Raw genomic sequence first — 21,280 nt, 5'->3', positions numbered from 1 at the left:
AACTCAGCCTATAGGCCATAAGTTTTACTCAGCCCCATCAAAGAGCTGCTAACCACATCTGATCTAGCTGTGACAATGCCATCACTTGTTTTTTATCTGTGTTCAAATAGATAGTGTAGATAGATAGCGTTCAGTCCAGCCTGGGTTGGTTAGAGCATGGGACTGATAATGCCAGGTATGCAAGTTTGATTCTCATATGGGACAGCTGCCTATCCGTGCATTGCAAGGCGTTGGACTAGGGTTATAACTCTACAATTATGTGATTTTCAAAGTAGCCAAAATGCAACAATGTGGAGGGGGGGCATGAGAAAGGACCCGCCCCCACCCCTGCAAATTCAAGAGCACAGTGCATGGCTTATTGGTGTGTACACCATCAAAACAAATATGCAACATAAAGGCCAGGAAACTGTAATAGAAAAGCAGATAAAAACCTGGATTATTAAATTAGAATGTAATAGCAACAGTTCCTTGCCAGGGACCTAGGTGCTGGTCTGTCTCAACATTCTGCCTGTCCCCAAAGCTGACCACAGGAGTAAAGAGCAGGGCTCACCACATCCGTCCTTGCTGTGCTTTTGCCTGTTAACCAAAGCGCTTGAGAAAAAGACAGAGGAGCAGAGTGGGGCTGGAGGTGAGAAAGAGGAAGGATGCTGCCGGCTCAGAAAGGGGTCATGCAAACTTTAGAAGCTGATGGGGCCAAAGTGGCCTCTCTGAGCTCAGCTTCTTAGAGTGGGCAAGGAGATGCCCCTCGTGGGAAGCAGCAGTAGAGCAGAAACTGAAACCCCAAGGAGCAGGGTGAGACACTTAGGATCATTGTCAGAACATCCTCCTCCATTGCAGATGCCACAATGATAAACATCAAGCTAAGCCGGGTCCTGCTTTGGAAATCGCCTTATACCGAGTCAGACCACTGGCCCATTTAGCTCACAGATGAACGTGGGGTAAAACCTCCTCTTCCCCAAAAAAGTTGCCCTTTCCGAGCCAGCCAGGAGTCGAACCTAGAATCTTCTGATCCGTAGTCAGACGCGTTATCCATTGCGCCACTGGCCCTTGGGCGCGTGTTACTCTGGCGGGTTTGGCTGAAGACAGAGCTGACGTAACATACATTCAGCATCCTGACTTCCCTCGGCTGGGAGAACTAGGAGACAAAGAGGCGCAGGGCAGCCTCCAGATGTGTTTATCTTTCCCCTTTCCCAACCTATAAAGGCAAATAGCAGGAGGGGCTTGATTATTTTCCTGTTCATCGTGATCAAATGCAGCAGCGTATAGCAAACGGCAGGCTCCAAAGAGCTCATTGTCTGGTTTGCATGCATCTAATCCGAAAAGGAAGCAAAGCAGGGATACTGGTCGGTCCTCTGAGATCCCGTCGATCATCCTAAAAACTCATCGCTGTCAAGCGACGCCCAATGCGAATCCCATAAGCCTCGAGCAAAGCTTCAAAATTCCCGCGCGGCTTCTCATTTGCCTAGTTCGTTTCTCCGGATTGTAAACGGGCACTTCTGATTGGATGGCGGGGGAAACTGAACCAATGAGAGCGAACTCTCGATTTAACCAATAGGAAATGGACTCCCTTTGGCGCTAAAGTGAAGGAGCCTTGGTTATCCAATGATAAACAAACGCTTCCATGCTATTTGCATACTACATTGCCGACCAATAGGAATTTGAGGGTTTGAGGTGCTAATTTGCATGAGACTCGTATAAATACAAGCGGCGGCGAAGAGCGCTTCATTTCTCTCTCGGCGGTTGCTGGAATCGTTTCGAGATGCCTGAGCCTGCGAAGTCTGTTCCCGTGCCTAAGAAGGGGTCGAAGAAGGCCATCACCAAGACCCAGAAGAAGGGCGACAAGAAGCGCAAGAAGAGCAGGAAGGAGAGCTACTCCATCTATGTCTACAAGGTGCTCAAGCAAGTCCACCCCGACACGGGCATTTCTTCCAAGGCCATGAGCATCATGAACTCCTTCGTCAGTGACATCTTCGAGCGCATCGCGGCCGAGTCTTCCCGCCTGGCCCATTACAACAAGCGATCCACTATCACTTCCCGGGAGATCCAGACTGCTGTGCGCCTGCTGCTGCCCGGGGAGTTGGCCAAGCACGCCGTGTCTGAGGGCACCAAGGCCGTCACCAAGTACACCAGCTCCAAGTAAACTTGGGGGGGGGGGAAACTCCTCCACTTAAACCCAAAGGCTCTTTTAAGAGCCACACAAATTATTTTAAAAGATGAAATCACTACTGAGTTTTATTTCTTAGGGCTTCCAACTTGTACCCAAAATATCTACTACAATCTGGCCACCACATTCAAAAGTAACAGTTTAAAATGTATTAAGAAATTGGTTCAACAAGAGTTAATAGAATTTAAGGGGGGCCTTCATTGGTGTAATAAGAATTAAGAACTGTTTACCAATCCAGTACAGTGGTACCTCGGGTTACATACGCTTCAAGTTACATACACTTCAGGTTACAGACTCCGCTAACCCAGAAATAGTGCTTCAGGTTAAGAACTGCTTCAGGATGAGAACAGAAATCGTGCTCCGGCGGCAGCAGGGGGCCCCATTAGCTAAAGTGGTGCTTCAGGTTAAGAACAGTTTCAGGTTGAGTTCGGACCTCCAGAATGAATTAAGTACTTAACCATGATGTACCACTGTACAGGAAAAGGCAAGTTACTGTTTTTTGGGAGACAACATTGTTCTGTTTAATAACTGGTAACATATCAACCTACCACTAGTCCTTTGCATAAGCACACACATTGAATAGCTAAATACACATTTTCTAATTGGTAATTAACCATTTTCTTTTGTGCAGCTTCGGGATCTGATAATATAGTTCGTTTTATGTGGTTCTATGGTGTAATGTTTAGCACTCTGGACTCTGATTCCAGCGTTTTGAGTTCAAATCTCAACAGAACCTACAGCTTATTTTCCCCCTTGAGTCACAGTGAGTAAACGTTCGTTAAGAATTAACAAGTCCTATCACTTACCCAACTTTATACTTCTCTCATAAATGTTGCCTGGTTGCTTCGTTCCCCCACTCTGCACTTGGTATATTGATTCTGATTTCTGATCTGAGATTAGAAACTGAATCTGAATAGTAAAATCTTGTATTGAATCAGAATAGTAAAATATTGGTATGTAGTTGTGTTCCTTTACAACCTTTTCAATAAAAGAAATATTGGATGCAGGCAAAGTAGCTTTGAGTTTCATCCAGTCTTTTCCCAGGTGACTATTTAGTGACTATTTTTAGTGACTGTCTAATCAAGGCAAGAATACCTGTGAAATCCAAAAACTCATGTTTTGAAGGAAATCGACCCTCCCCCCCCAAAAAAAATTTCTCCCTATCTGGGGTTTGAACTCCTTTTCTGCTCCAGATTCCCCCAATTCTCTCCCGCAACAGCCTCCAAATATATTATCGGTCAATGTGTTCTGGTAACATGAAGATAGGTCACAGCTGCAGTGCAGTTCTGATTCCTATTACCTAGGAGTCATTGTCTTCGTGTTTGGTAATCACTCGTGGCCGAGTTAGATTGTCTTCCACGAACACGGTCTTAACAGTGAGTCCATAAGTGACTGTGGAGGCCAATTCTGGACCCAGACGCCCTTCCACAGTGGGGACGTTGGTTTCCGGGCAGGATTTGATCATGGTGTGGATTTGCCAAGTGTGCCTTCCTCTTAGCACATTTCTCCCTTGCGTCCTGAGTTCGAGTGTCTTCAAAGCCCATGACACTTTTGGTAAAGACTGTTCTCCCATTGGAGCGCTTGCTGTCCAGTGTTTTCCAATTGTCGGTGTTTATACTACATTTTTAAAAGATTTGCTTTGAGAGAGTCTTCAAACCTCTTTTGCTGACTACCAGCATGACACTTTCTATTTTTAAGTACGGAATAGAGTTGTTGCTTTGGAATACGATAATCAGGCATCCAGACATGACCAGTCCAATGAAGTTGTTGTAGAATCATTGCTTTGACACTGGTGATCTTTGCTTCTTCCAGTACACTGGCATTAGTTTGACCTTCAAAGCAAGGTTCTTCCTGCTTCAACTTGTAGACTTTACAGATTGAGTTTTTAAAAATTAGTTCTAGAACACTTACCAGTTTTAGAATCTAAACCTTTGGCTAATTAAGCAATCTGTGTTGTGGCCTTTTAAACTGTGTCTGGGGGGGTTATTGTTATTTTCACTACGTATTTTTGTATTGTAAACCGCCCTGTAATCCTGATGAAAGGTACAGTAGTATAGAAACTTAATAATAAAATATTCAGCTTTTACCAAGGGGCGCTAAAGCTAAATTAACTCTGGTCTCTTCTCCATTCCCTTAGTTCACAGTTAAAATTAGCGGATAGATTTAAGTGAAGTGGCATTTCTGTCTCGTGCCGTGCTTTTTCCAGCCATTTATTTGTCAAAAAATAAATACAAATCACCCGCAATTCGATTTCCAAGAATCTAGGAAGGGTGTTATCAAAAGCACCGAAGTTGTAATTCATGTACGCTACAGAACAGTTTCTCTTCACTAGGAAAACGTCATTCGGCAGGTTGAATTGTATGAAGACCCGCGGCGTATTTTTACTGGTTGAGAGGCGTGGGTGGAGCAAACGTTGAAGTTTTCCCTCTGGTCGGATCCGATGATATAAAAGAACAACTGCAGAGGCTTACGCTACATTGGTTTCTCGTGAGACTGTAACCGATTGTGATTTTGCAAGATGTCTGGCCGTGGCAAAGGTGGCAAGGGCTTGGGCAAAGGGGGTGCCAAAAGGCACAGGAAGGTTCTTCGTGATAACATCCAGGGAATCACTAAGCCCGCTATTCGCCGGCTGGCTCGCCGCGGAGGAGTGAAGCGTATTTCTGGGCTGATCTATGAGGAGACTCGAGGTGTCCTCAAGGTGTTCCTGGAGAACGTGATCCGCGATGCCGTAACTTACACCGAGCACGCGAAAAGGAAGACCGTGACAGCTATGGATGTGGTGTACGCCTTGAAGCGTCAAGGTCGTACTCTGTATGGATTTGGCGGCTAAATTCCTGATTTCGTATTCAACCCACAAACGGCCCTTTTAAGGGCCACCACTTGCCCGTAAAAGAGCTGTTAAATGCGCTAAAATAGTTATATTTTTTAAAAGGCTTTCTGCACTAGTGAATTGGGAATTCTCGAGAGTTCGGCTTGACTTCATAGTAGAGCTGACTTAAGGGACGGAAACCTTGAAGTAAAAAGCTTTATCGTTCCTGTTGGGTTTTTTTTTTCAAGGTTACAAGCACCTAATGTAGCCTAGAACTATCACGGATAGTTTAGATGCTTGGTTTTCTTCGGTTGCCCAATAACTTTGCCTTTTCAATATATATTTCCAGAGTGTTCACGGCGGGCGGGGATGTAGCTCAGTGGTAGAGCGCATGCTTTGCATGTATGAGGCCCCGGGTTCGATCCCCGGCATCTCCATTAAGCGTTTTGCACACGAAATTTTACATTTTGATTTTTAAAAATACGATTGATTTCCTGATTAGATATCGTCCTATCCTACAGAAGATACCCACACCTGAAGATTTTCTTAATGTCTTCGATACTTTGTGAAAAAGGGCCATACTGAGTCCGTTTTCTTCATAGGGCAATTGCCAAAACTACGCAATGCACGTGATTGCCCGAATCCGATTTTCAATGGCGGGGGGGAGATTTAAGGGAATCGGTTATCATGAGGACAAGTTGCAATCTGGTTTAGGAAAGTTTCATATCAAGAAGTGAGGTGGCAATTTTTTTTAGAAGTGCAACCTTGCTTGAAAAATTGGCCGGCACTTTTGTCCCTGAACCTTGAGAAACGAGAAGACGTGGGGAGCAGATTATCGCTGGCTGGGGGTTGGGAGAGAAACTACGGGGGAAATTAAAATAACAGCGCAGCAATCAAACGGTTTCCTACTAGAACTTGCAAGCCCCCATTTTGAATGCTAAAGAGTACAAGACAAAGCAACAGGACTTTCTTTAAAAAATAATTCGGCTAAGAAGCTGGCAATCATGTGAGTGCTCAGCAATTTTATTGCGAATTTACAGTACTATATTCCGTTTCTCAAAAGGAAATTTGGGGTTTGTCTGATTTTTCATGGGAACAGATAGTCTGAATCTAAAATTAACCCTTTTTGATCTAATGATTGTATTATCTTTTTAAAAAGGATTTCCCTGAAACGTTTTGCTCAATTTGGCCTGCGGCTTCGAATCGCTTTTTTGATTGGATAACAAGGTAAGCTTTCCAGTCAGCGACCAATACCATATTGAGCTTGTAATTCAAACTCTAGGGAGCGTTGTTCTTGAACCAATGGGAAACACGTATTTTCTGCCTATAGAAACGCAGTATTTGAAACAGTCTCCTGGCCAGCCAATCAGAAAACAAGTGCTTCAAGCCCTTCATTTGCATGAAGCTGTCATAAAAGGCGTTTGTTTCTCTCTGCACTACAGAAGTAGCGGCTGATTTTGAAAATGCCTGAGCCTGCGAAGTCTGTTCCCGTGCCTAAGAAGGGGTCGAAGAAGGCCATCACCAAGACCCAGAAGAAGGGCGACAAGAAGCGCAAGAAGAGCAGGAAGGAGAGCTACTCCATCTATGTCTACAAGGTGCTCAAGCAGGTCCACCCGGACACGGGCATTTCTTCCAAGGCCATGAGCATCATGAACTCCTTCGTCAGTGACATCTTCGAGCGCATCGCGGCCGAGTCTTCCCGCCTGGCCCATTACAACAAGCGATCCACCATCACTTCCCGGGAGATCCAGACTGCTGTGCGCCTGCTGCTGCCCGGGGAGTTGGCCAAGCACGCTGTGTCTGAGGGCACTAAGGCCGTCACCAAGTACACCAGCTCCAAGTAAACTTGGGGGGAAAACACTCCTCCACTTAAACCCAAAGGCTCTTTTAAGAGCCCTCCACCTTTTCTTTAGAAGAGCTGTACTTGCTTTTCACTTAGGGAAAAAAAAGTGCTAGATGCTTGCAGCAGATTCCAATGTAAAATTAACCCAAGCAATTTAAGGTTGGCGTATTGGATAACCACCACTAACAACAACAACAACAACAACAACAATAATAATAATAATAATAATAATAATTTATTATTTATACCCCGCCCATCTGGCTGAGTTTCCCCAGCCACTCTGGGCGGCTCCCAATCAGTGTTAAAAACAGTACAGTGTTACATATTAAAAACTTCCCTGAACAGGGCTGCCTTAAGATCTCTTCTGAATGTCAGGTAATTATTTATCTCTTTGACATCTGATGGGAGGGCGTTCCACAGGGCGGGCGCCACTACCAAGAAGGCCCTCTGCCTGGTTCCCTGTAGCCTCACTTCTCGCAATGAGGGAACCGCCAGAAGGCCCTCAGAGCTGGACCTCAGTGTCCGGGCTGAACGATGGGGGTGGAGACGCTCCTTCAGGTATACTGAGCTGAGGCTGTTTAGGGCTTTCAAGGTCAGCACCAACACTTTGAATCGTGCTCGGAAACGTACTGGGAGCCAATGCAGATCTCTCAGAACCGGTGTTATGTGGTCCCTGCGGCCACTCCCAGTCACTAGTCTAGCTGCCGCATTCTGGATTAATTGCAGTTTCCGGGTCACCTTCAAAGGTAGCCCCACGTAGAGTGCGTTGCAGTAGTCCAAGCGTGAGATAACTAGAGCATGCACCACTCTGGCGAGACAGTTCGCGGGCAGGTAGGGTCTTAGCCTGCGTACCAGGTGGAGCTGGTAGACAGCTGCCCTGGACACAGAGTTAACCTGCGCCTCCATGGACAGCTGTGAGTCCAAAATGACTCCCAGGCTGCGCACCTGGTCCTTCAGGGGCACAGTTACCACATTCAAGACCAGGGAATCCCCCACACCAACCCGCTCCCTGTCCCCCCAAAACAGTACTTCTGTCTTGTCAGGATTCAACCTCAATCTGTTAGCCGCCATCCATCCTCCAACCGCCTCCAGGCACTCACACAGGACCTTCACCGCCTTCACTGGTTCTGATTTAAAGGAGAGGTAGAGCTGGGTGTCATCTGCATACTGATGAACACCCAGTCCAAACCCCCTGATGATCTCCCAGCGGCTTCATATAGATATTAAAAAGCATGGGGGAGAGGACAGAACCCTGAGGCACCCCACAAGTGAGAGCCCAGGGGTCTGAACACTCATCCCCCACCACCACTTTCTGAACGCGGCCCAGGAGGAAGGAGCAGAACCACTGTATGACAGTGCCCCCAGCTCCCAGCCCCTCAAGACGGTCCAGAAGGATGTTATGGTCGATGGTGTCAAAGGCCGCTGAGAGATCCAGCAGAACTAGGAAACAGCTCTCACCTTTGTCCCTAGCCCGCTGGAGATCATCAACCAGCGCGACCAAGGCAGTTTCAGTCCCATGGTGAGGCCTGAATCCCGATTGGAAGGGATCCAAATGGTCCGTTTCCTCCAGGCGTGCTTGGAGTTGTTCAGCAACCACCCGCTCAATCACCTTGCCCAAGAATGGCAGATTTGAGACTGGGCGATAGTTGGCCAAATTGGCCGGGTCTAAAGATGTTTTTTTAAGAAGCAGTTTAATGACCGCCTCTTTCAGCGGGTCTGGGAAGGCTCCCTCACAGAGGGAAGCATTCACCACCCCACAGATCCCATCGCCCAGCCCTTCCCGGCTCGCTTTTATCAGCCAGGATGGGCAAGGATCAAGGAGACAGGTGGTCGGTTTCACTTGTCCAAGCAGCCTGTCCACATCCTCGGAGGTAACAGATTGGAATTGATCCCATGTAACAGGACCAGACAGAACTCTAGCACTCTCCCGCCCTGGCCCTGCTCCCACGGTAGAGTCTACCTCCTTCTGAATCTGAGTGGTTTTATCTGCAAAAAAATTTGCAAAAGCATTGCAGGAGATCTTGGGGTCCCTACCAGGCCCCGGTGGTACAGGTGGTTCCGATAGATTGCGAACCACCTGAAAAAGTCTCCTGCTGCTGTTTTCTGCAGATGCAATGGAGGCGGCGAAGAAGGCCCTCTTCGCCGTTGCCATTGCCACTTGGTAGGCTCGACGTTGAGCTCTACCCCTTGTCCGGTCTGATTCAGAATGAGTTTTCCGCCACCGGCGCTCTAGCCGTCTCATCACCCTCAGCTCCGGGGAAAACCACGGGGCTGTCCGGGCTCCATGCAATCGGAGAGGGCGCTTCGGAGCCAGAGAGTCAATAGCCCTGGTTAACTCCGCATTCCAGCGTGCCACCAGGGAATCAGCTGAAAGGCCATCAACTTGGGATAAAGCATCCCCTACCACTCTATGGAAGCCAATTGGATCCATTAAGTGGCGAGGGCGGACCATCCGAATCGGTCCCACCTCCCTGCAGAGGGGAAGGGTTGTGGAGAAGTCCAGTTGCACCAGGAAGTGATCTGACCATGGCACTTCTTTTGTTTCGCTTTTAGTTAGTGTCAGATCATCAACATCCATAGAGGTGAACACCAAGTCTAAGGCATGTCCACGGCTATGGGTTGGGCCCGACTTATTCAGAGACAGCCCCATGGAGGCCATGCTTTCCACGAAGTCCCGAGCGGCCCCTTGTAAGGTCGTGTCGGCATGGATGTTAAAATCCCCCAGGACAACCAAGCTAGGTGTCTCCAGGAGCATATCCGCCACGACCTGAAGCAGCTCGGGCAGGGAATCCTTGGTGCAGCGGGGAGGTCGGTACACCAGTAGGAATCCTGTACTGCCCCTATTGCCCAACTTCCAGAACATGCACTCAGAAAACTGGGTCTTCCCAATAGGACGCCTGGTGCAGACTAATGACTTCCTAAAAATCACTGAAACCCCCCCTCCCCGCCCACATGACCTGGGTTGCTGTGCGTAAGAGAAACCTGGTGGACAAGCAGCGGTAAGGACAGGCACATCTGCTTCATCCAACCAGGTCTCTGTCACACATGCCAGGTCAAATCCTCCATCCACAATCAGGTCGTGGATGGCAGTGGTTTTATTCACCATTGACCTGGCATTGCACAGCAACACTTTCAGGTCATGTGGGTTTCCCTTGCTGATTACTGTATCCTTCCGGTCAGGACCAGACCTGGAGGCAGGGATAGTCCTCAAACAACGACTAAACCTGCCTCCTCGGTAATGACATGGTCTGGTCTTAGCATAACTCCTCCTCCTGCCCGTGATCACTGAGATCGGGTGTCCCAATACGTCCCCCCCTGTGGAACCTGCCCCACCCAATCTATTGGCTGAGGCCCACTCCCAGGCAGCCATGACCCTTCCCCTTAAAAAGCAAAATACAAACTATATAATAATTTAACAGAATAATAATAATAATAATAATAATAAAACAGAACAGAACAAAACAAAACAAAGCAAGAAACAATAGCGCTGACTAAATGCTTATCCCACCCCAAGCAAAAATAAAATAATGAAATAATATATTATAAAAAACAACAACCACCATTTAAGGTGCTGCAAATTAAAAGAAATGAAAACATTTAAAACCATTTTGTCTACTGCTGCCGGTAGCTGCTCAGGCCTCTAAACTGTAGTGGTAGTGCAGGCCCCGCCTCCTAGGCTGGATGGAGTTGGCAGGAGAGGGAGCCCTCTTCCCAGCACTCACACAAGCAGCATATGCTTCAATTTGCTATTAAATCAAGAAATAAACCAAGCTATTGCAGTTTCCTACCTAGTTGTAGCTGATATACAGTGTTTCACAAAGACGCAGCATTCTTTCCAGTATGCTGTTGAAATCCAAAGTTGTGAACTGTATACACCAGGTGTCTTAAGCCTGAAACAGCAAAGCTAGATTTTTAAACTGCAGGTTAGATCAGCTGTAATATATATATATATTAGCGGCATGAATCAAATGTGTAGGACCCTTTTGATACAAGTACTGTAGAAAGTTCTAGGTTAAGGGAAACAATTAGAACGAGGCAGGGCACTGTTCCTTTACGGAAATGGCTGCAAAAATTTCCCATAGATAGGCCAAGCTTTCTACCCTGTTGGTCCTATACATAGACCCACTGAAAGTATATGAAGATCAAATATGGGCCTGCTGTAGGAAGACACAGGAGTTACCCACACTGGAAGAATGGCAGATGAAAGTGATGGACTACATGGAATTGGCAGAAATGACTGGCAGAATTCGTGACCCGGGAGAAGAGTCTGTGGAGGAAGATTGGAAGAAATTTAAGGACTATTTGCAGAAGCAGTGTAAAATTAAGGGTGTCTGATGGAAAATAAGTGGTATTGGTAAAAAGACTTTTAAGAAAATGTAAATAGGGATTGATAATTGGAAAATTGATATTTATAATAGGTTAATATCTTGAGTGAGGAAAATTGTTAAAGGGTAAGGATTTGCTGAATTTAATATCTGAACTGGAATACAAAATGGGAGGTGTGAGGTCAAGAAACTAGTGAATGGAGTATAAGCTTTGAAAATACTAATCTATTTTCTGTTTTGTCTTTTGGTTTTTGTTTTTATTCTTTTTTTCTTCCCTCTCTTTGTTAACTGTCTTCTATTGTGTATTTTTTATGTGTTTTGTTTTTGTATTTTTATATTTTTGTAGTTTTTTCTTATGTTTAAATTTTGGAATTTTTATTGTTTGTGAAACCTTAATAAACATTATTATAAAAAACAAACAAACATGGGCCTGCTGTATTTATTTTAAGCAGCGTCAAGGTTGAAAAGACTCCTAAAGCAGCGAAGCGGTCAAAAATATTTGCATTTTCCCACACTATCATGAAGGACATATGCATCCTGTAAAAGGGATCTACCACCACCCCGACCTAAGAGCGCTTACTATTTATATTTGTAGAAGTTATATGCAGAAAATGTTAACAGCATTTTCGGACGCAGCTTTCGCATTTTGCCCTACCGAAGGGAACACCGAAAGCAAGAGCAATTTCCAGCCATTTTGAGAGTATGTAGTGGCTCTTAAAAGAGCCTTTTGTTCTTTGAGCGAGAGGTGCCGATTTAAGCCCTTTCTCCGCGGATGCGGCGAGCCAGCTGGATGTCTTTGGGCATGATGGTGACCCGCTTGGCGTGGATGGCGCACAGGTTGGTATCTTCGAAAAGGCCCACCAGGTAAGCCTCGCTCGCCTCCTGAAGGGCCATCACCGCGGAGCTCTGGAAGCGCAGGTCAGTCTTGAAATCCTGCGCGATCTCCCGCACCAGACGCTGGAAGGGCAGCTTGCGAATCAGCAGCTCCGTCGACTTCTGGTAGCGACGGATCTCTCGCAGGGCGACAGTCCCAGGGCGGTAGCGGTGAGGCTTCTTCACGCCCCCGGTGGCCGGGGCGCTCTTCCGGGCGGCTTTGGTCGCCAGCTGCTTCCGAGGCGCCTTCCCGCCGGTGGACTTGCGAGCGGTCTGCTTGGTACGAGCCATTAGAGAGGTACAAGGCGAAAAGAATAGAAAACTAGCACCTTCTCTCACGGCTGACACCAACGGTTTGTTGAAAGCGGCTTCTGGCGGGCTATTTATACTGTAATTCCTCTGCTTGGATTGGCTAACAGCGTTGACCAATCACTTGCCGGATTTGAATCTCCCGCGCTTTGCAGGGATTGGACGTGATTTGAAGCCGCAACGTCTCCATCCTTTTCTCTTTTTACCTTCCCTAGCTTGCCTCGCTCACAATATATTTGTTGTTTCCAGGATTCTTTTAATAAAATGAAAGGAGAGGACACAACATATGTGGACTTAATTTCATGAAGAACATACATTTCTGGGCTGTGCTCCCTCAATCTGAGTTTCAAATTCTTAGGGATTACCCGGTAGCGAGGGAAAACTAAATATTTTTATTTAAATATCCCGCGCGGCGACACGAATGGACAAAAGCAGAAGTTAACTATTGACCAAACAGAACGAAGCAAATGGTAGCGCAGCGTGAGACTTAAATACTGCTGGAATTGTATAGAGAATTGCAGAAAGTGCCGATTTACATGCTTGCAGCTGATTAGACGAGTAGACAGAACGCAAAAGAACAAAAGAAAATTTAGTCTTGCAAACTAAAATGAGAGAGAAAAAGAACTCCTTTCGTAAGGTAGCGTGGCCGAGCGGTCTAAGGCGCTGGATTAAGGCTCCAGTCTCTTCGGGGGCGTGGGTTCGAATCCCACCGCTGCCAGTATCTATTTTCCTGTTAACTGAATGCTGACCACATGGAAGATTGTTTTTTTTTCTGCTACTGTCTGAGTTTTGGAACCCGCAAGCGATTTTATGTTCCCTTTCATACGACTGAGATTGTATCGTATGTTAAATATTAGTATTGTGTTCAGTGCTGGAGTATAGCATTCTTAATCTAACACTTTAAACTGTTAATGGGTATTAATAATATAGAATAATAGTAAGAATACATATACAGCTATTGTTTTTCCGATCACCATTTCCGCGCCTCCCCGGCAAAATGTGCGCTTCTCCCCGTCGGGGAATCGAACCCCGGTCTCCCGCGTGACAGGCGGGGATACTTACCACTATACTAACGAGGACTTCGCTGGTCTGCAGCTTTCCTGATTTGATGTTATCCTAATAGTATTCGAGTCTGTCTAAGGGCTGAGACCTCCCAAAAAGCAAATATGGCTAATTATGCATGAGGATGCTGCAGCCCTGGCTTGTTTTTTTAATGCAATGTTTCTCACATTTACCTGGGACGAAGGCCCATTGCATATAATGAGGCTTCCTTTCGGATAAACACGCATAGGTTTGCACTGTTAAACAGCTTAGAAAGTGATTTCTGACCTTTCCTTGATTTTTTGAAGTGATTCATTTTCATAAGAGTTTCCTAAGAATTTTCACTGATGAAGGAGAAAAGATATTGTGCCATTGTGCCACTGATGGGGTTTTGTGTGTGCTGTTTCCACGATATTGTCTGTTACTATGACATTCCATTGAATTGTTGTAGCCACTGGTGTGTGGCATTATCTGTTTCTATTAATTTCTTCAAATATCTATCAAACATTTTGTATATTCAGTTCAAGGGGTCCAGAAGCAGTGTTGTATCAATTTCAGTTTTATACATTTCACCTTTTTCAGAGAAGCAGGAACAATTTATCTTCGCCTGATTTTCAACCTCACAACAAGCTTGTGAAGTTGGCAAGACGGAGAGGGAGTGACTGGCTTCAGATCACCTAATGAGTGACTTTTAGGTCATTTTATCACGAGTAGACAATTTAACTGCAAGTCTTCCCGGGTCTGATGTAGCACTCACCAGTCATAGATGTCAGCCAATGGATCCCAGAGACTACATTGCCACCATAGCCAGGGATAAAAGGATAAAATTTCAGGGTGTTACAATATAGTTAGATGACTCCTTACTGACAGTGAAGTCTTAATAATAATAATAATAATAATAATAATAATAATAATAATAACAACAATAATTTATTATTTATACTCTGCCCATCTGGCTGGGTTTCCCCAGCCACTCTGGGCAGCTTCCAACAGAATATTAAAATACAAAAATCTATAAAACATAAAAAAACTTCCCTAAACACAGCTGCCTTCAGAAACTCAGATAGTTGCTTATTTCCTTGACATCTGGTGGGAGGGCGTTCCACAGGGCGGGCGCCACCACCGAGAAGGCCCTCTGCCTGGTTCCCTGTCACTTTGCTTCTCGCAGGGAGGGAACCACCAGAAGGCCCTCGGAGCTGGACCTCAGTGTCCGGACTGAACGCTGGGAGTGGAGACGCTCCTTCAGGCCTACTGGGCCTTTGAGGCCGTTTAGGGCTTTCAAGGTCAGCACCAACACTTTGAATTGAGTTTGGAAACGTACTGGGGGCCAATGTAGGTCTTTCAGGACCGGTGTTACGTGGTCTCGGCAGCCCCTCCCAGTCACCAGTCTAGCTGCCGCATTCTGGATTAGTTGTAGTTTCTGGGTCACCTTCAAAGGTAGCCCCACGTAGAGCACATTGCAGTAGTCCAAGCAGGAAATAACTAGAGCATGCACCACTCTGGTGAGACAGTCTGCAGGCAGGTAGCGTCTCAGCCTGCTTCCCCGATGGAGCTGGTAGACAGCTGCCCTGGACACAGAATTGACCTGCGCCTCCATGGAAAGCTGTGAGTCCAAAATGACTCCCAGGCTGCGCACCTGGTCCTTCAGGGGCACAGTTACCCCATTCAGGACCAGGGAATCCCCCACACCCACCCACCTCCTGTCCCCCCAAAATAGCACTTCTGTCTTGTCAGGATTCAACCTCAGTCTATTAGCCGCCATCCATCCTCCAACCGCCTCCAGACACTCACCTCCAGACACTTGCAATAACCAAAGGCACCCAGACCCTGTCTGCTGTGGGACATACACAAGGATCTATTCTTTGTAAACTTCAGTTTGGAGTAGAGTAGGAGAAACTGTCAGTTTCCTAAGGCACAAAGTCTGCATCTGTTGTTATTGTTGTTGCAGACTCCCTTTATACCCGTGATATATCTATTCTCAGTCGACACAGCGGACAAACCTTCTTAACAATTATTTCAGGGGAAAGCCAATCAGTTTCTGTGCAGCAGTGGTTTAGACTTTCAATAAATTCCCGCGGAATATCTTGGAAGCTTGGTTCAAAAACAACTATACAATACCACTTTCCTTTCACTGAACTCCAGAAAACAGCACCTCATAAGACAAGCCGGATGTGCTACTTGGCTCAATTAAATAAGCAATTGTCTTGAAATAATCCGCCGAAACACGTTCCTTTCTTGGTTACTGAAAAGGAAACCCTCTAAAGTATCCTATTAAATACTTTCCACAAGTGTCCGTCCAAAGAAACATTTGCTATTTTGACTTAAAAGCAAATGTTTACATGTTTGAAGGCTTAAGAACTAGCCAAGGGTTGAGCTCCCCTCTGTTTTCCAGGCTTGCCTTGCATCCCCCGAACGCGAAAACCAGATCCTTAAAATCGCACATATCCTCCCCATCGATCCCTCCCGGAACCGAAATAATCCGTGCAGCTAATTTCGATTAATTGACATTATAAGCGGATAAAGAAGCACAACGCGGCAAAGGCCCCCAGCCAGGTATTGGCGTGCACGCGCCGTCCCCGAAACGCACCAATCAGAGCGCGGCTCTTCCCCTATAAATACGGAGCTCCGAGCCGCTGCTCGCGCTCAGATTTCGGAGTGGAGGAAGGAAGAGGTTCGCTGCGATAATGGCTGAAGTTGCTCCTGTCGCCGCTGCTGCTGCGGCCCCCAAAGGTACCGCGAAGAAGGCGGCCCCGAAGTCTCGCAAGGCCTCGGGCCCCAGCGTGACGGAGCTGCTGACCCAGGCGGTGACTGCGTCCAAGGAGCGCGGCGGCATCTCCCTGGCCGCGCTGAAGAAGTCGCTGGCGGCCGCCGGCTACGACGTGGAGCGGAACAACAGCCGCATCAAGCTGGGCCTGAAAAGCTTGGTGACCCGGGGGATCCTGCTGCAGACCAAGGGCACGGGCGCCTCGGGCTCCTTTAAGCTCAATAAGAAGCAGGCGGACAGCAAGGACAAGGCGCCCAAGAAGCCGGCGGCAGCGGTGAAGAGCAAGAAGCCTGCCGCGGCCAAGGTGAAGAAGGCTGTAGGAGGTGCTGGGGCCAAGAAAAGCGTCAAGAAAGTGGCCAAGAAGCCGGCGGCAGGAGGCGCCAAGAAGGCAGCCAAGAGCCCCAAGAAGTCCAAAGTCACCAAGCCCAAGAAGACAACGAAGAGCCCCGCCAAAGCTCTGAAGCCGAAGGCTAAAGCCAAGCCGAAGGCATCCAAACCCAAACTCGCCCCCAAGAAAAAGTGAATTGACATCTCTACTGGGGGGCGTCATTTAACACAAACGGCTCTTTTAAGAGCCACCCACAATTTCTGCGAAAGACTGAAATCACTGCCCTGATCGGCTTCTCTCCCAAGTTTTCGAAATTGATTGCTTTTATGGTTACGTATTACTAAATGAGATACATTAAACGAATTGTGGCAGCGTGAGCGAGCGGTCGTAAAATGCTGCATTAAGACTCCAGTCTTTAAGGGGGCTGGGTTCGGATCCCGCTGCCAGTTATTTATATTTGCTTATTTACATTTGTGCTCACAACAAAGGGGATGCGGTTTATTTTTTTCTTGCCATAGGGTCTACTGCTAATTCAATTTAATTGCTAATTGCAATTTAATGGAAGGATATAGTTTTAGGAGAAAACGGCAGGTGCGGTTCGCGGGATCAACAGCGCATTTAGAACACTGCTTTGGTCATAAGTGGCATGTATTTTTACATTTCTGATTCATGGTCGGTTGGCACTGCAGGTTTGATGCTTAGGCTGCGTACTGCTATTTTAAAAAAAGACACCCTAACTGCCAACATGCACCGACGAGGATGGGATTCGAACCCACGCGTGCAGAGCACAATGGATTAGCAGTCCATCGCCTTAACCACTCGGCCACCTCGTCGCGGCTGTTGCTCGTGATCGGGCTGTTATCCTGGCCAGGTTCACCTGTTCTTATTCACCTCTCAGTTTTACCTATATCATTTTCATTAGGTTTAAGGGGAAACGGGGGTGACTTGGAAGACTTCATATCCACTGTGTTAACACTGGTTCATTTGCTCCTGATACTTAACTCTCTTTCGCAGTGCTGGTCCACAGATGCTTGTTCAAAAATGGGTATTCAGACGTGCAACGAATTGCTATTTCTTGCCTTTTCCCTTGTCGTCCCCCAGCCCATTTCTTTTCTCTTTATTTGCAAATGAAAAGTGCTCTTCCGTCTTCTTTCAGCAAGTGCTCAGTAGATAACTTAAATACTACTTGTAATGGCATGGCAACAATTCATTTCTTTTTATCTTCATGTCCTCTTGTTTTTTCTTGAAGTTGCATAGTAGCTCTTTTAAAAAAATGAAATAAAGTGTCCACACAAAACGAAGCGTATTTGAATGTTCACAGCAGAGAAACTTACTGTTAAGGACTGCATTTTCACTACTGACTCTTATTACTTAGAGGCCGAAGAACAAAAACGTAGACTGCCAATGCCGAAACCCGGGATCGAACCAGGGACCTTTAGATCTTCAGTCTAACGCTCTCCCAACTGAGCTATTTCGGCCAGTGATAATAACTACCTTGATGTAATGTGCAATCTCAGCAGTTCTTAATACTGCTTTATTCAAAAGTCTATAAAAGTTTGCCTTTTGATATTCCCGAAGAGAGAGGAAATGTTATTGTGCGATAATATAATTAACTGAAGAAACATATGCAGAAATCTTAAAAGTACATTAAAATGTACGTTGCATTGGCCGGGAATCGAACCCGGGCCTCCCGCGTGGCAGGCGAGAATTCTACCACTGAACCACCAATGCATCCGCTCTTGTCTTTTCCCCGTCACTGTATATGTAGACGCTTTACAAGGTGTGAGCGGCATTTTGAAAACTTTGGACGTGTTAGCCTATTGTTGGCATGGTTTCATTTTGCAGCTTAGCCGTCCTGCTTTCCGAAAATGAATCTCGGGCCCCAGCAGCCTGTTCTCCGCCACTTGGGCGATGCCTCCTTCTGAGATTTCAACTTTTTCTTCAGTCTGCGCTGTGTTGAGTGAGCTGCGATCTCCTATCTTAGGCACACGAGAAGGAAGGAAATCACCCCGCCCGTCCGGAAGGCACTCTGCACATGTTTAAATGGGCTGGTTTCTTTAAGATTGCATAACGCCTTCCAGCTGATTACCCCGCCCCTTTTATTTCCCCCCCACCCTCTAAAGCTTTTACTGCTTAAATTTAAGGAACTCAGACTGAAGTTTTCGTTTCCGGTTTAAAGCTTTTCTACTTTGGAGACAACGACACTAATTTTTAGCACTTCTGTAAACTCCACTAGAAATCCATGCACACACTTTCTGCTTTTAAATTCCTCTTGAGAGTGAACGAGACAGGCTGCGACCAACTCTCTCCACTGGAGACGCAACCCTCTAAATTCTCCCCAGGGTTTGTGGCTAACGCGCATTTTGAAAATCGAGTGGGGGTTAGTGGATGGGAGAACCCCCACTCACAAACAAAATGAGGTTCCACCGAGATTTGAACTCGGATCGCTGGATTCAAAGTCCAGAGTGCTAACCATTACACCATGGAACCAAGCATACCAGCTGTCTCCTGTCCCGTGACTTTGTTCCCATTTAATTGCACACTAAGATAATAACAGGTGTGCCAAACACCACCCTTTCTTTCTATGTTTACATTATGGAGGAATATAGAAGAAAGGGTATAATCAGATACTATTTGAGTCTTGAAAGATTGTCTTTTTAAAAAAGAAATACAGTACTGGAAACTGTTCCACCAGGAGTGTTCGAAGTGTGAAGCAGGCAGGCGAAGAGGACTAGTATCATGGAACAGCAAAAAATATAAATATTCTTGACTTTTCAGGATGGCCTCTCATCAGCACCCATTCCCATGTTGCCATCTGCGTATATGGACACAAAAAGCAGGTTTGGCAGGACCCAGACCACAGAGGCTTGCAATCTAAAAATAGACTCAAAGGGAGCTAAATGGAAGGAACATACAATTACCCACACTATGGCTTGATTATAATAGGAATTTTAGTCATGGGCGTGGGCAGGGTGGGGGCAGCTGCCCCCACTCAATAAAAATCAATTAAATTCCTTGCAAGCTGTTAGGCCTGCCCGCCTAACAAAAAGTCTGCCCCCACCAAAAATCCTGGCTTTGCCCATGAAATTGTTGCAGCATAAATTCATCACAGCACTTTGAAAGTGGGTTCAAAACAAGTAGAATATTTGCAATGTAATTGGCTGGCAAAGAGGCGTTGATTCTGTGCCCCATTTGAATTTGATGACACTTCGAAACTAATTCTCAAATCACTTTGAAATGTGGCATTACATTTTGATGCGGTTTCTTTCGTTTCTGTCCTGTGTTTTATTTTGATACCAATGTCAGCTGCTCTGGAAAACGGTCTGCTCTAGAAACCTGCATGCTTTAAACTTAAGATTCAAACGCCGGGGGGACGGGGGACGGGACCTGAATGGGACAAAAAAATCATTCCCCTAGTTTGCAGAGTCTTCCCCCAAATGCATAGACTTCTCTGGCTTTATTTCCTTGGTTTGTAAAATTTATACACTTCTGGATTGAAAACAAAACAAAACCCTCAAAGTGGACACAAAGTACCACATTTTTTGCTCCATAAGACTCACTTTTTCCCTCCTAAAAAGTAAGGAGAAATGTGTGTGCGTCTTATGGAGCGAATGCAGGCTGCGCAGCTATCCCAGAAGCCAGAACAGCAAGAGGGATTGTTGGTTTCACTGCGCAGTGATCTCTCTTGCTGTTCTGGCTTCTGAGATTCAGAATATTTCTTTCCTTGTTTTTCTCCTCCAAAAACTAGGTGCATCTTGTGGTCTGGTGCGTCTTATTGAGCGGAAAATACGGTAGATTTGCTTTTTTGGATCAGACCAATTACTCTTCTCCTGTCCAGTAGTCAAGACTGCAGCTTGCCAGCTGCTTCTGCAAAGTTTACAGGGAAGTAAAGGTTATGGTATCCCTCTTGTTTGGGTCAAGCACCCACTGCTATTACAACCACCTAGAAAGCTTCCTTTTGGGGGACATAGCAACAGGGTGCCATCAATTTCTGGGCGGGACACTCTTTTCTTTCTGACATGGTGAAGATAGCAGCTACATAGGCAAGTATTTATAAGGAATAAGAGAGACATGGTACAGTGGTGCCCCGCAAGACGAATGCCTCGCAAGACGGAAAACCCGCTAGACGAAAGGGTTTTCCGTTTTTGAGCTGCTTCGCAAGACAAATTTCCCTATGGGCTTGCTTCGCAAGACGAAAACGTCTTGCGAGTGTTGCGATTTTTTTTCGCTTTCCCCACCTCCTTTTTCTAAGCTGCTAAGCTGCTAATAGCCTTTTAGCCGCTAAGCCTTTAATAGCTGCTAAGCCGCTAATAGGATTGCTTCGCAAGACAAAAAAACCGCTAGACGAAGAGACTCGCGGAACGGATTAATTTCGTCTTGCGAGGCACCACTGTACTAGTTTTGTCAGGAAACGTGCAACCTGACTCCAACAACCTGTAACTGAGACAATCTAGCCTTCAGTAGTGAGGGGTAAAGGGACCCCTGACTGTTAGGTCCAGTTGTGAATGACTCTGGGGTTGCGGTGCTCATCTTGCTTTACTGGCCGAGGGAGCTGGTGTACAGCTTCCGGGTCATGTGGCCAGCATGACTAAGCCACTTCTGGCGAACCAGAGCAGCGCACGGAAACACCATTTACCTTTCTGCCGGAGTGGTACCTATTTATCTACTTGCACTTTGACGTGCTTTCCAACTGCTAGGTTGGCAGGAACAGGGACCGAGCAACGGGAGATCACCCCGTCACGGGGAATTGAACCGCTGACCTTCCGATCGGCAAGTCCTAGGCTCTGTGGTTTAGACAGAAGAAGTAAAATGGGAAATCTAGGC

At 46.4% G+C, this 21,280-nt stretch overlaps 3 protein-coding genes and 2 pseudogenes across 5 annotated transcripts; 4 read left to right on the top strand and 1 right to left on the bottom strand.

Moving 5' to 3' along the window:
* The first annotated feature begins 1,742 nt into the window (after positions 1 to 1,742).
* LOC309518119 (histone H2B 7 pseudogene) lies at positions 1,743 to 2,223 on the top strand (annotated as a pseudogene). Its single transcript has one exon. The product of its transcript is annotated as a histone H2B 7 pseudogene (transcript).
* A 2,250-nt stretch (positions 2,224 to 4,473) lies between these two features.
* On the top strand, positions 4,474 to 5,067 carry LOC309517893 (histone H4). Its single transcript, XM_082197455.1, has one exon. The coding sequence runs from the start codon at positions 4,683 to 4,685 to the stop codon at positions 4,992 to 4,994; it is 312 nt and encodes a 103-aa protein (XP_082053581.1). The 5' UTR covers positions 4,474 to 4,682; the 3' UTR covers positions 4,995 to 5,067.
* A 1,269-nt stretch (positions 5,068 to 6,336) lies between these two features.
* On the top strand, positions 6,337 to 6,823 carry LOC309517887 (histone H2B 7 pseudogene; annotated as a pseudogene). The gene has a single exon. The product of its transcript is annotated as a histone H2B 7 pseudogene (transcript).
* A 4,965-nt stretch (positions 6,824 to 11,788) lies between these two features.
* LOC309515920 (histone H3.2) lies at positions 11,789 to 12,566 on the bottom strand. The gene has a single exon (XM_082194234.1). The coding sequence runs from the start codon at positions 12,303 to 12,305 to the stop codon at positions 11,895 to 11,897; it is 411 nt and encodes a 136-aa protein (XP_082050360.1). The 5' UTR covers positions 12,306 to 12,566; the 3' UTR covers positions 11,789 to 11,894.
* A 3,445-nt stretch (positions 12,567 to 16,011) lies between these two features.
* Positions 16,012 to 17,753, top strand: LOC309517103 (histone H1.5-like). The gene has a single exon (XM_082196153.1). The coding sequence runs from the start codon at positions 16,049 to 16,051 to the stop codon at positions 16,649 to 16,651; it is 603 nt and encodes a 200-aa protein (XP_082052279.1). The 5' UTR covers positions 16,012 to 16,048; the 3' UTR covers positions 16,652 to 17,753.
* Positions 17,754 to 21,280: the final 3,527 nt, after the last annotated feature.

The sequence above is a fragment of the Podarcis vaucheri genome, assembly GCF_965113315.1.
Source record: "Podarcis vaucheri genome assembly, chromosome: 13".
Classification (NCBI taxonomy): domain Eukaryota; kingdom Metazoa; phylum Chordata; class Lepidosauria; order Squamata; family Lacertidae; genus Podarcis; species Podarcis vaucheri.
Note: the sequence above shows the minus strand (reverse complement) of the source record. Positions and strands in the feature narration are given on the sequence as shown.

What these genes read in the sequence shown, in the direction of transcription:
- LOC309515920 (XM_082194234.1), bottom strand. Translation starts at nt 12,305, where the DNA reads ATGGCTCGTACCAAGCAGACCGCTCGCAAGTCCACCGGCGGGAAGGCG.
- LOC309517103 (XM_082196153.1), top strand. Translation starts at nt 16,049, where the DNA reads ATGGCTGAAGTTGCTCCTGTCGCCGCTGCTGCTGCGGCCCCCAAAGGT.
- LOC309517893 (XM_082197455.1), top strand. Translation starts at nt 4,683, where the DNA reads ATGTCTGGCCGTGGCAAAGGTGGCAAGGGCTTGGGCAAAGGGGGTGCC.